Source organism: Choloepus didactylus, chromosome 2, assembly GCF_015220235.1.
Source record: "Choloepus didactylus isolate mChoDid1 chromosome 2, mChoDid1.pri, whole genome shotgun sequence".
Lineage (NCBI taxonomy): Eukaryota > Metazoa > Chordata > Mammalia > Pilosa > Megalonychidae > Choloepus > Choloepus didactylus.
The window spans coordinates 192,814,199-192,828,221 of record NC_051308.1 but is presented as its reverse complement, the minus strand read 5'-3'; the positions used below and the strand labels follow the sequence as shown (position 1 = coordinate 192,828,221).

The following is a 14,023-nucleotide window of genomic DNA, read 5'->3' as shown; positions in this document are numbered from 1 at the left end:
ACCCTCTCACCTTCCGTTTCCTGAATCCAGCAGGGTTTGGCCCTGCGTGGTGTGAGACGGGCACGCTGCATCGCAGACTTCCCCTGGGGGGGCCTGATAGAAGGGCACAGGGTCGGCACTGTGCGAGTGTGTGGGGTGGGGTCCCTATGTGACACAGGAGGAGGGGAGGCAGACAAGGGGCTGGAATATAAAAGAGAGAGACAGCATATAAGCAGGAGAGAGAATGGTGAAGGGGCCAAGAGAAAGGGGGAAGCGAGGGAGGAAGGGGGGACAGGCCCCAGAAGAGTGAGTGTGGTGGGGGTGTCCCCCAGGGAGCCTGGAAGGAGGCCAGTGTGGTCGTGCCAGCTCCTCACAGCCCTGAGACCCACCCATGGGCTCCAGAGGAGGATGCCACCCCCTCCTCCCCTCTCTCTTCTTTCTGCGTCTCTTATTTTTCTCTCACAGTCACTCTGCCCTGTTCCCATTCCCAAAGGCTGGGGTGTGAAGGCCACACATTGGGAATGACATCCCAGAAGTCCCGACGGTCCAAGGACGAGGTTTCCCAAGAGCCTCCAGACAAGGTCGTGACCTTCACAGCCTCTGGCTCCTGGGCTGATGGGAAGAAAGTGAGGAAGAGGATGGGATCGCCGTCTTCTCTGGGGCCCACACAGCTCTGGGTCCTTCCATAGCTTATCTCACCGACTCTCCCAAGGCTGCAGAGAAGGGGGTATTGTCCCCACGTCACAGAAGAGGAAACTAAGGCCCAGCATTGCAAAGGCCCCCAACCCCCCACCCCCGCTCAAAGCTGGGAGCTGCCAGAGCCAGCAGCAGCCGTCCCAGGACAGGGTGAGAGCTGGGGAATCAGGCAGGAAGTGGGACCCCTCACAGGAGCCCATCACCCCACAGTGATGCTGGGTCACTGCTATTACCCAAGCTTTGGTGGAAAGAGCAACTGGTTTGGGTTTGAAACTCCCTGGGTTTGGATCCTAGGTCCACTGTGTAACCTTGGGCAAGCCATTCACTTCCCCTTCTGAGCCTCAGTTTCCACTTGGGTGAAGTGGGGTTCCTAATCCTGCCCTACTTCACTGGGCTGCTCTGAGGACTATATCTGAGATCAGAGAGGTGAAAGGGCTTTGCAAACTCTTAAGAGCTGTACACCAGTAGAAGCCTGTGTGTACGACAGCAACGTGAGTGATAACTATAACAGCCACATGTGAGCCAGGTGTTTTGCTATGCACCTTACATAGGCCACTTCATATAATCCCCACAACAGCCCTCTAAGTGCCATCATCACCCCATTGTCCAGAAGAAGAAACTGAGGTGACATAACTGTCCAAGATCATACATCCCTGTCATTGGCAGAACCGGGGTTCTAACCCAGCACAGTCTGCCTGCAATGTTGGTGCTCCGAGCTGCCAGGGAAGCCTGCCGGAAAATGGTCCTGAAGGAGGATTTGTGGGGCGCAGATGTGGGCCAGGAGGTGGGGTGGGGGTGGGGGAGACACACAAAGGAAGCCTCCTGCTGCTGGCCCAGCTGCTCCCCCTCCTCTCCCCTTTAGATGATCAATTCGTCCTGCCTCTTTGGTATGGCTGGGCCCTGTAACAAGCCAAGGCACGTTAAGGAAGTTCATGGTTACGTAAGGGGAAATGCCCCAGGTGTCCTTCCCTGCCTCTGGCTGGGCTGCTGTCCCAGGAGTCCGACCTCCAGGGAACGGTCAGGTGTGTTTCGCTGCCTCCTCTTATTCCTCTGGGCCTTCCTGTCCTCACCCGTCTCAGCCTCTCCACATCCTTCCCCCCACAAACTCATTCACAGCCAGGTCTCAGGGACTGAGAACAGCCCACAGCCACCTGCCCAAAACCTCCCTACCCCACAGTAAAGCAACTATTGAGCTCCCACTGTTTGCTAGGCACGTTCACATCCATCCACACGCAAGTTATGTGTCCTTGTGTAAGTTCCTTTACCTCCCCTCTGAGCCTCGATCTTCTCACTCATAAAGTGGGAAAGGAGTTAATATTTGTAAAAGGTTTAGAAGAAGAGTACATGGCACATGGCAATTTCTATTGAAGATTCACTACATTAAATTAAATTAAAACTCTAAAAAAAAAAAAAAAAACTCTAACAACTTTACGAGGTAAGGATTACCAGCTCCATTTCACTGTTTGTTAACCAGAACTCAGAGAGAATTGTTTTCATTAATTTATTTATTCAAGCATTTACTGAGCACCTACTAGGCACCAGACTCAGTGCTAGATACTTTATGCACATTATTAATCCTTACAGCTCTGTGAAGTGTGAGACTCCCCTGGGGGCAGTGCTCCCCTGGGTAATTTCCTTGGCTATTTATCTATCATCTGTCTCCCCCACCAGCATGAGAACGCTGTGAGAATGGAGGTCTTTATTTGTATTCCAGCACCTGGCACAAAGTGCTCAATAAATATATTGAAAGAAGAAATAAAAATATCCCTAGTTTAGTGATGAGGAAACTGAAGTTCAGAGAAGTTAAGTGATTTGCCCAAGATCACACAGCTGCTTAGTGGCAGAGCTGAGGTTTGAACCTGTGGTTGACCAGCTGGAAAGCCTGTTCTACCCATGTGGAGGCCCATTCCCGGGGAGGAAGAAGTCTGAGCTGGAGTGCTGACCTGGGGAGGTGGGTCGTAGATGCCTGGAGCAGCCAGAAGAGCCCCACAGCCTCCTTTGTTGAGAGCGCTGGGTCCCTCCTACCTCCAACTTGCCTCCATTGTGTCTCCCCTCAGTCCGCTGGTCATTCCAGTCAGGGAAGCAGTGCTCCTCCATCAGGTCCTCCATTGAGAAGGAGGGCCAGCCGAGCTTCGAAAAGCCTAGATGCAGAAGCTGCCACGTTTAGCCTTCGGGGCCTCCTTGCTGCTCACAGGCTCACCCGGGAGCTCAAGGTGGGAGTGGAGGAGGGGCGGGGCCACCGAGAAGGGTGAGTCTTGGGCTGGGGGCCAGGATGATCAGAGCCGGAAGGGACTTCAGAGTGCAACCACCCATTTTCTGGCTGTGGAAACTGAGGTCCAGTGAAGGCAGACAGAAACGACAAAACCCCACACTCACTGAGTGTTTGCTATGTACCAGGCACATTTGTTATAACAGTGCCAGGGCCCCCCCAGGAGACTGTGGACACATCCAAAATCAGCGTCCTCAAGAACCCAGTAGAAAGCCTGCCCACGAGCAGGTGCTCAGAAATGTTTGCGGAATATATAGATGAGTGAGCTATTTAGTCATCCGGATAATCTGGTGAAGTAGGGATTATCCTGTCATACAATTGAGGAAACCGAGGCTCAGGAAGGAGGGAACTGATGACAGCACCAAATACTGCTGAAAAATGATCTCTGGACACCAGGGACTTTACGGAGAACAGATGGGATGGGGAGGAGCGTGGAAGCCAGGTTGCAGTGGCTTGAGGAAGAAGGCGCTGCAAGCTGTAGGCTGAAAATGACAGAGAGTGAGCATGCCTTCGCTGGAGTGACATGGGGCTAGGGCAGGCTGTTGTCTTGTTTTATCGAGTTAACCTCGGTGCAGGGGAGGCTTGGACAGCCTTCAGTGCTAGTTGGATGGAGCAGGTAGAGACATTTTGGAGGTTCCCTAAAGGAAAAGACCCATTTAGCCAGAGGCTCAGGGGACGCTCCCTGCAGGTGGTCACTGAGCCACCAGGAAGGTTCATGCATTAATAGAGACCCTCGCTCCCCTTAGAGGGCACAGAGGAAGGGAATTAGCATTCACTGAGTCCCCACTGTGGGCCAGGCACTGCACTGAGCACTTTACTTACCCAGTCTGAGAATGAAATGAGAAGATGGAGCAGATGCTATGTGCCACCTGTATCCCCCTGCCCACCCTGGAGGTGCTGCAGACAGTTCCTTTGCAACACCAGGGGCTTCTCTGCTGTGGGGTTGTGCTCAGGGAACCCTCACCCAGTGAGAGACTTGGGGTGCGGGTGGATAAATGCCCTGGCTTCCTTGCTTCTCGGCAGGATAATTCTGAGGTTCTGCACAGTCCTCTAGAGGGACCCCAACAGGCTGAGCTCTGGTTGCCCCCAGGCTATCCTGCCTATTAACACAGCTTTCATCGACTTTCCTTCCCTGCTCTCTCATGGAGCTTCCTGGGATCACATCCCATGTAAACTTCTGGTACCCAAATCCTTGCTCAGAGTCTGCTTTGGGGCAAACCCAGCTTAAAACAGATGACGTATTTAAACCTGACACTCAGAAGACATTCAGCAGGTGTTTACCTCAATGCTCATTTTCATTTTTACAGAATCAGACATCTTCAAGAGCGAAGTCACAGCTCCAGGGGAGCCCCCACCAACCCATCAGCATCATCCAGGAGCAGGTATGGGCCAGTGACCTGGGGGCGCAGGGAGGGAGAGGGGAGCCAGGGCCATGGGTCAAAGTGCTGTAAAGGTAGGTGGAGCCACTTGAAGCTAGGCTATTCTCTGTCATGTGTTCTGTACTTTACAGTTTACAAAGTACTTTTCTTATGTTCTGGGTTCTGGGTTCCCTTGTCCATCCCATTGTTCTGAATTATATGCTCTAACATATAATTCTATGTTCAACATACTGGGCTTCAAAGCTGGCTGGAGACACCCCCTTCCATGGAGCCCTCCTATCCTTCTCCAGGTTCCCTTGTGGTCGGCCAGGCCGGGGGTGAAGTTCCCGTGTGTGGGCAGAACAGCTGATACAGGCTCACCTGCCCTCTAAGCCGGCTGGTGTGAGCTCCCATCCAGCCCGGTGTGCCCACCTGGCCACAGTGCTGAGTGCTGAGATCCGGGACCTGGTGAAGGCTGTCACCCCACCCCGCTACAGGCTAGTGTGCTCCATGAGCATTGGGTGCAAGGGGCAGGAGGACGTGGTGGTCTCCAGTCAGAGCCTGTGGGACCCGTATGCGGACAGCTTTGCGGCCTCCCAGTATGTGAACCCTACACTCTTCTGTGTGGCGCTAGTGCACGCTGTCTATTTGGAGTGAGCACTGAAAACCCAGCCCCCGTCCATCGGCGATGCCTGTGAAGGCAGCTCCCAGCGGGACAAGGCCGGCAGCTTCCACGACTCATGGTTGTCAATTTGAAAAAGGAAAGTAAGATGCACCCACCTTTCCCTTTCCTCAGGACACCCAGCCCACACACAATGTTGAGTTCCTTGCCTCTGGCTGGAATTATGTCAACGGACAGCTCCCAGCTAGCTGTATAGACAGAAGCCCTGAGGGGCAGCTATCTATGTCTCTGATTAATAAAAAATAAAAGGGGGGGGGGAGATAAATTAATAATGACTTAATACATGTAGTTTGAAATAAAAAATCTTCCAAAGCATGAGAAGCATCATAAAGGGGAGTTCTTTGTAGTCAAATTTTGGGAACAAGTACTGTCCTCAGAGGCCAGCCGTGAGCCAGGTGCTGCTGGGGAGGGCCCCCGGGGAGAGGAGAGAGGAGGAGGAGCAGCCTGGGTTCTCTCACCCACTCTGGGCCAGCTGCTGTGTTTGGAGTGTCACACAGGTTTCCTCCATCCTCACACAATCCTGGGAGGTGAGGCTACCACCCCCGTTTTATGGCTGAGAAAACAGGCTCAGAGAGGCCAAGTTACTTACCCTGGGCCACAGAATCAGTAAGAGACTTGAACCTAGGTCTGTCTCATCTAAAAAGGAAAACCAAAAATTAACAGGAAGAAAGAGCCCTAAATGGTGGTATCTAGAAAGTCATTTTGATTCGAGCTTGGCAGGAAAACGAGAGTGGCAAGCAGAATCATTTCTACTATTTAATTTGGTGTCTCCTGTGCCTAGAACAGGGCCTGGCACACAGTAGGTGCTCAAAAATATTTTTGAAGAACTGAAAACTTGGAGGCATATATAGCCTATTCTGCTGTGGGAGGGAGGGAACGAATTTTTTAAGCCCCTTGTTTCTGAAAAGCATTGACCAGGCACCTCACAGGTATTAACACAGTTAATAATTTTTTAAAAACATCTTTAATTATGGAACTATTTCAAACACAGAAAGATACAGAAAATAATAATATAGCAGACATCAGTGAATCCATCATCTAGTAACTTAGTTTCCCAGCTGCTAATACAAATATCCTAAAATGGGTTGGCTTAAACAACAGGAATTTACTGGCTCACAGTTTTGAGGCTAGGAGAAGTCCAAAATCTAGGCATCAGCAAGGTGATGCTTCCTCCCTGAAGACTGTGGCATTCTGGGGCGGGCTGCTGGCGATCCTTGGTCCTTGGCTTTTCTGTCACATGGCTACATCCTCTCCTTTCTCTTCTGGGTTCCGCTGACTTCGGGCTTCTCCTACATGTGACTTTCTCTTCATAAAGCTTCTAGAAATAGGATTAAGGCCCAACTTCATTCAGTTGGGCCACAACTTAATAACATCTTCAAGAAAGTCCTGTTTATACTGGCTCCACACCCACAGGGATGGATTAAGAACATGTTTTTTTCTGGGGTACACAATTCAACCTACCACACCCAGATTTACCAGATGTTCTTCTCTTGCCACTCTCATTTCAGATATTTTTGTAACAAAACAGTACGGATATGGCTAACTGTATGGGCCTCTCCACCCCATCCTTTTCCCTCCCCTCTATCCTCAGATGTCATGACCATCCTGAAGTTGGTATGTCTCCTTCCTTCCCTAGCATTTAGCATTATTCTGTGTGTTTTAAACTTTTGAAATATACTGTACCCATCCTTTAATGATTTGCTTTTCATTCAGTTATTATGTTTTCAGGGTTTAGTCTATCAACATGTAGATCTAATCTAGTGCATTCAATTTAACTGCTGTATGGTATTCCACTTATGAATATAGAACAGTTTATTTTTCCATTCTCCTATTGATGGACATGTAGGTAGTTTTTATTCTTAGTGACTTCCAACAGTGCAGCAATAAAAATCCGCATACACGTCTCCTGGTGCACTCATGTGTCACATATAACCTTCAAAACAATTATATGTTGGAATTCATATCTTCCTATATGACCTTGGAGGATTGCTTGATGTCTCAAAGCTTAGTTTCTTCATCAGTAAATTGGGGTAATAAAATAGCAGGTATTTTGGTGAAGATTACGAAAACCTGTAAGGTACTCCAAGAATGTAAGGGGTTTATTATTCAGGCATTCGACATTCGGGATGTCTCTAGCACCCACCCGCATACGGATACGATTAGGCCCCACGGCAGGCCCCTGATGTGCTCCCACACAAATGCGACTCTCTGATGAGTGCGGAAGCAGAAGGCTCACTAGAGACCCCTGATCCAGCCTGGCATGGAAGAGGCAGACAAGGCTTCCTAAAGGAACTGACACCCAAGCTGAGTCCTCTAAAGTGAGGAGGCAAAGAAAGGTGAGTGGAGCATGGGGATAGGTGGCCCAGGCACAGAGAGCAGCAACTGTGAAAGGACTGATGCAAGAGAACATGTCTGGGACCTAAGAATTGGGGGTGAGAGGGGAGGCAGCATAAAATAAGTCTGGAGAGGAGAGCAGAGCTGAGACGCCAGGCTAAGGGGTTTACACCATACCTTGAGGGCAACAGGGAGCTACTGAAGGGCTTGAAGCAGGAAAGTGACAGACTCAGATGTGTATGTTAGAAAAATCAGTTGGGCTGCAGTACGGAAGGAGAGATGCTGGCCGCTGGGAGGCCAATTAGGGGACTGCTGAAATAGTGCAGGCTAAACATGATGAGGGGTGAACTAAAGCAGATGTTTTTGCTATAAGCTTCTGTCCCCTAGTCCCTTTAGCTGTTGTCTTCCTGAATGCTCAGGACATGCAGAATCTTGGACACTTTATTGATCTCGGGATGCCCCTGGCATCCCTGGAGCAGGCAAAACACTATGCCATGTCTAGCTCAAATGTCCGGTGAGCCCAAGTCTCCCTTCTCCACCGCAGCATATCCATAGTGGCCATCCCACCCAGCATGTGTCCCACGACATACAGCAGAGACATCATCAGGCGAGATCACTCTCAATACAAAGAGGTCTGTCCTCACACATCCCAGCCAGTCCTCTTCTCTCTCCTTCTTGGGTTCTCATATCATCTTGTGAGGCACAACACCCAGCCAGGAGCTCTCCAGTTTCCAATGACGTGAGTCCCTTTGGCATCCTGGCACCAGGGGCATGGCTGGGTCCTTACCAATGCCCGGTGATGAGAGAACCCCCCAGTATCCAGACTCTACAGACCCAATATGGAGTAAAGGGAAGGGGAGAGCAACACCTAGCATGAGAGGGGATGCAGGTTACCACTGGGTGGCCCTAAGATCTAAACACCAGAGGGCCAGGACATAGAAAGACATACACGGCCATCCCCCAACCCTCCACCCCTAAGATCCCTAATTATGAGTATTGCCTGGAAGCCTCAGTCCTCAGTGGCGGTGGCACTTCCCTGACCCTCCCCTCGGCTAGGCTAAGAGTCCTGGCCATCCCCTCTCGTAGCGCTCCACACTTCCCTTTTTATAACATGCGTCCCTTTCAGAATTACAAGATTAATTTCTGCCTTCCTTGCTAGGTTGTAAGCTACCTGAGGGAAAGGACTGCATCTGCCTTGTTCCCTGTTGTTTCCTCAGTGCCTAAAACAGAGTCTGGCTGATAACAGGCTCTCTAGGAGGATCTGAGGAGAGAAGATGTAGAATCAATAGGACGTGCTAACTGAGGGAGAGGCGAGGGTGGAAGACACCCAGATTTTGGAGGCACCGAGAGAGGGAAAATGTCTTGCCCAAGTGACAGGGCTCGGCAGTGATAGTTCACCGTTCCTGCTAAGGCCTTTCCCATTCATTACCCTGTGCTAAAACAAGAGGCTTTGAAATAGACTAGCGTTTCCCAACGTATCCCATGGAATGCTGATCTCAGAAGATTCTTGAGGAGGAAAGCATCTTCTTTTAAATTAACTTGAGAAACTCTGGGTTAAACAAAATGAAACGGCCTTCTTTACTGTCGGTCTTATTAGAGCCTTCATAGGCTAATGTACGTTGTGATTCTTGAAGGTCACGTGCAGTATTCTCTCACATCTATTTGACCATGGAATCCTTCCTGTGAAACATAGCTTGAAAACTTCTGCACCAACCCCCACTTGTTTACTGTGATTATTAAACATGGCACAGTACAAAGATTTTTCCAACTTTGGGGGGGGGGGCAAGAAATCTCTTTTTCAAGTGAAAATTACTTTAAGTCTCAATATACAAATGGAATAAAAGTAGAACTGCTTTGGTTTGGGGGGGTGGGTGTGTTGGAGATCTACCTGAGGAACCCTAGTGTCCTATGGAGACCAGTTTGAAAAGCACTGGTGCAGAGGAATGAGCTTGGGGTTGAAATGAGGGGACCTGGCTTCCAGTGCTGGCTCTGCCACTACTTCACCTTAGGCAAGTCATTTAGCCTCACTGGGCCTCAGTTTCCCCATTTATACGAATCTGTTAGACTGGATGCTTTTTGGAGTCCTGATCTTTCAGCTTTGATAAGATGAAGACTGGGATTTTGACTGCAGAATTCTAACTTTGGGATTCCATGGTTCTCTGATTCGATGATTCCATGGCTTAACATTTTCTGATTCTGGGACTGCCTGTAGCCAGCCTGAGCTGGTGCGGCACACTGGAGCCCAGGCTGCAAAAAGCAGAATTCATTAACTGCACAGCGCTGCCCAGGAGCGGCCAGCTCCCTGGGGAGGGCACGCCCTGTGCAGGATGGAGGGGGTGGCTGAGCTGGGGAGGGGTGGGTGGACCGGAATCAGCAGCTGCTCAGTGGGCAGAGCAGGGAGAAGGACCCAGGTCTCCTGACTCCTACTCTATCTTTAGATCTCCATAGCAACCGTCGCCAGGGTGCCGGAGCTGAAGGTGCCGGCTGAGCTGGCTGCCTGCGAGAGGAGGGAGGGGCGTTTTCCGCCCGTGCCTCTTCTTCTGCTGGGGAAAGGTCTCTTGAGCCAGGAAAGGGAGACTTGAGCAAAGTGGTTTGCAGCGGGAAAGACAGAGAGCCTGGTCTTCAGCCCTGGCCAATAGAAAATAAAGGTAAGTGGGGCCCCACTTCACCCCGAGAATGTGGTCAAGCTGCAGAACCCAAGGCCACTCGGTGTGTCAGGCTCACGGTACTGGAGGCACACGAGACAAGTTCCTCCTCCAAAGAGCTTTCTGGCCGTTCCCTAAGCACTTGCTGAGCACCTACTCTGAGCCAGAGCTGATGCTCCAGCAGGGGCAAGGTCTCCAGGGAAAGCAGGCCTGAAACACTGCAGAGTGCTACAGGGACCCAGAAATCCCTCCCACTCCCTCTCCCACCCAACTCCTATTCATCCTTGGGGCTCAGCTTGGACTTTGCTGCTTCTGATTAAGTCCTACCTGACTCACAAGCTAGCTAACTCTCTTCCTCAAAGCAACTGCAACCCCTTTGTCCCCCACTCTCCTCACAGCAGGATGCCAGGAGGGTCTTGTTACCCTCTGTGGGTAGAGGAGAAAAGGAGGTGCCCAAGGTCGCCTGTCAATGAGCAGCAGAGCCTGGACTCCCTGTCTTCTCATCCCAGCCCATGCTCCCTCCCGTGTCCCAAGAGCAGGCCCCTGGTGTGGGCTCTGGAAGCCATGCCTGGAAAGGCAGGCAGGCCAGGGCTAGAAGAGGAAGTAGGAGTCCTCTGCCAGGCCTGCACACAGCAAGCACTTGGCCATGTCTTTGGTAAACTCGGCCGAGCCACAGACTAATGCAAACGGCTTTCTCCGACAGGAGCTGACCAGCTCTTCAACCCCGGCCCGGGCCAGGCGGCCAAAGCGGGTCTTCTCCCGGTAACTCCAGGGAAGCTGCTCTGGGGAGTTCTCCTGGGAAGATGAGAAACAAGGGGGTGACTATGGGACGGTCCTGAGAGTTCACGCAGCCAGCTCCTCTCTGACAAATGAGGAAACCGAGGCAAGGGAGGTGGGAAACAACCGTCCCCAAGCACTACCACGAGCCAGGCACTTCCTGACGCTTGAAATCATCTCTCCTCCGACCAGCCTGAGGGTAGCTGTTACCCTCCTACCAGGGGTGAGGCACAAGGAGGAGAGGACTTCCCCTGGGGCACACAAGCCAGGGGCAGGGGCAGCAGCAGGACTAGCACTCAGCCCCCCATCCTTTCCCTCTGCCTCCCAGTGGCTGCCACACCCGTCACTCTGGGGCGAACGTTTTCTCCACATGACTGAGTCTCCCAGAGTCTTTCCAAGGCTATCCATTGCCATCACCTTCAGAGCACAATTTTGGCTTGTTTTAAGGTTTCAATTCATGTACTCATTTGTCTTTACTGAGTGTTCACTCTGTGCCAGGCACTGTTCTAGCTTTTGGGGAGATGGCAGCTGCTCAAAACAGATAGGTTCCTGCCTCATGGAGCTCAGGCTTCTAGCGTGGGAGGCAGTACTAAAAAAGTGGTTAGGGATACTATCTGTTCATGGGTAACAGAGACCCAGGTAGCTGTGCCTTAACCAAGACAGGAGTTTACTGCTCTCAGACAAAAAGGCTAGACATAGTATCCCAGGAAAATATGAGGCTCCAGGCGTCCCAAGAGACCCAAGCTCCTTCTTTCTGCCCTTCCAGCCTTAGCTTGTGGTTTGTATCCTCAGGAGCAGAGAATGGAAGCTCTAACCTCCGGCTGACTTCTATTTTTTTAAGTAAACATTGTATTGAAGTCTAACATCTGCATAGAAAAATATACAAATCATTAAGTACATATAATTCGAACAATTTTAACAAGAGAAGACACCCATGGAACCAGCATCCAAATGAAAAACAGAACAGGACCACCATCACCTCTGCAGAGCCTTGGGCTAAGTAGAGAGAGTACAGAGAGAGAGGCCTGGGGGTGGAATCCAGCTAAGTGAGCATGACCTTGCTGAGCTCTGTGATATATGGCGCTGCCTGGAAAGCCACTGAAGGGTGAGCCAGGGGTAGGGACTAGCCCCTGTGGAGGCTCCGTGAGTGGAGGTCTCTATTCTCAAGGGCACACACGAGGCCTTGGAGTCCATCTTACAAGGAGTCTCTGACCTGGATGCCCTCTGAGGACAGCACTCTGGTGCTGAGGGGGGATCTGCGGATATGATCCACCAGCTGGGCCCTCGAGGGGAACAGCGGGCCCCGGCTGGCCTGGCCTCCCCTCCCCACTGCCACAGTTCCCTCAGGCCAGTTGGTTTGAGCTCAGCCCACCCTTACTGCATGTCACCTGGCCCTGTGGACCTGAAGGTGCTCGGGGCCTGGCCACTGCTCCTGGGGGAGGGAGAGTGGTCAGCAATGATGATGCGGTGGGTTCAGCAATACAGAGAGCCCGGGCTCCAGGAAAGCTTTCAGGATGGAATGAAAGCTCATCAGAGAGGTAAGGCATGAGGAGGTGTTTGAGGGGGGAAAAGCACAGTGTGCCTGCAACCCATGGGCAGACTGGTGCTGCCAGGGCACAGTATTCACTGAGCGCAGGCCCAGATGAGGCCGTGGAGTTGGCAGGCTCCTGGAGGGGTTGGACTTTGTCCTGAGAGCTGTAGGGAGCCAGGAGAAGGCTGGGAGCAGGGCAGCGGCATGGTCAGAGCCCGCCCTTTGGGCTGCAGGATGGAGGACAAGTCAGGAGGCAGTGGCTGGCGGTGGGCAACCCTTGAGGGTGCTGCCACTGTGGCCCGGGCAGGGAAGTGTGGATGGGCAGGAGGTGCCTCCCACTCCAGATACAACAGGGGCCCCATCGCCTGCCCCTGCCATTGACAGCCATTTGCCTGTGGGACCCCGGGCTACCAGCATTGTCAATGCCCCAGCCCAGGGCTCTTGCTGCTGAACCTGACTCAATTCTCAAGCATAGACTCAAACGCCACCTCCTCCAAGAAGCCCTCACTGCCCCTGCTTGCCACCAGCACCCCGGACATCCTCCAGAGCACCTGTATGTGCTGTCTTTATCCTGTGAGACAGTAAGAGCACAGCCTCTGGGGCAGGACCACCTGGGTTCACACCCAGCTCTCTACCCACTAGCTGTGCTACCTTGGAAAGCTTCTTAATCTCCCTGTTCTCCAGTTTCCATATCTGCAAAATGGGCATGACTGTAGTACAAGCCTCATAAGATTGGGGTGGGGATTAACAGTGCTGGGCACAGAGAAAATGCTCACTGAGGGGGAGATGCTATCCACCACCCCTGTGGCCATCTCCCCTGTATATGGATGAGTGCCCTGAGGGCAGGGACTGGGTCATCTTCATTTTTGTATTCCTGGCACGGATAGGGGGACAGAGAGAAGGGGAAGGGAGACTGGCCAGCAGCTGGGTGACTCTGCCAGGCACCTGCATTCCTGCCCCTCCTTCCACCTTCCTTGCCTAGGCTCTGCAGGCAGGGCTGGCTGTATGGCCTGGCAGTGGTGGCCCTCCCCTGCCCTGGGCATCTCCTGCTGCTATGAATGGCAAAGCTGCTAAGCATTCTATCCCATGGAAAGGCCAGCAGACCCCTGTCCCTGGGGACCCCAGGACCAGCCACAGTGTCAAGAATCACCAAAGTCTCTAGGCGCCATCTCAAGCCACCTGGAGAAGAAACTGCTGATGGCTGCTCCACAGTTGACTGCAAAGAAGCTGATCCTGAGCAACAGGGAATGGAGGGGAGGTCCCACAGTTGGTCCTGTACCAACCCAGAGGTACAGGAAGGAGAAGTAAAGCTACAGACCAGGGGTAGGTTGAGATAAGAGGCAAAGAGGGGCTCCCATGCCATGGCCCAGAGGGGAGGATCTGGGAGGAGTGAAGGACGTAGAGGAAGAGTCAGGACATAGTCAGCTTCCAGCTAGGGTATCTGCAGCTTGGTGAGTACGAATGCAGCTCTCCTCCCCTATAGGGACAAGTGGATATGGTCGGGAGTCTAATAAATGCAGTGAACTTGAATCCAGTTGACTCCATGCACCATTTATGGACCGGCCCTGTGCTAAGCACTGAGGAGAGAGTGATGATCCAGACACATGGTCCCTGCCTCAAGGAACTGACTTCACAGCCTCGGGGCAGCCTGGCCTTTGGACACCCAGGCCCCACCCCACAGAATTACTGATGTCAGAGGGCAGGTGGGAAGCCACAAAGCATGGTAAGTAAGAGCTGGAGCTCTGGAACTGG

At 52.1% G+C, this 14,023-nt stretch overlaps 2 protein-coding genes across 8 annotated transcripts in view; both read right to left on the bottom strand.

Moving 5' to 3' along the window:
• Positions 1 to 14,023, bottom strand: part of CDCP2 (CUB domain containing protein 2) — a 38,499-nt gene that overhangs the window by 23,108 nt on the left and 1,368 nt on the right. The window contains exons 1-3 of one of the 4 annotated variants that reach the window (XM_037827143.1): positions 5,083 to 5,312; positions 4,226 to 4,341; positions 11 to 180 (exon numbers count right to left, since the gene is read on the bottom strand). The exons of 2 other annotated variants lie outside the window; for them this stretch is intronic. The gene's annotated coding sequence lies outside the window, so the exon portion shown is untranslated. Of the gene's footprint in view, positions 1 to 10; positions 693 to 2,618; positions 2,680 to 4,225; positions 4,342 to 5,082; positions 5,313 to 14,023 lie in introns of those variants that run through there. One more of the 4 variants, XM_037827144.1, reaches the window with a different exon arrangement.
• The window catches only part of LOC119527286 (NADH-cytochrome b5 reductase-like), a 28,729-nt gene continuing 20,635 nt past the window's right edge, over positions 5,930 to 14,023 (bottom strand). For 2 of the 4 annotated variants that reach the window (XM_037827152.1, XM_037827150.1), the window contains one exon: positions 5,930 to 6,302. In XM_037827152.1, coding sequence (XP_037683080.1) covers positions 6,090 to 6,302 — 213 coding nt within the window. In that variant the 3' untranslated portion in view covers positions 5,930 to 6,089. Of the gene's footprint in view, positions 10,759 to 14,023 lie in introns of all 4 variants that reach the window. The other 2 variants (XM_037827153.1, XM_037827151.1) reach the window with 2 other exon arrangements.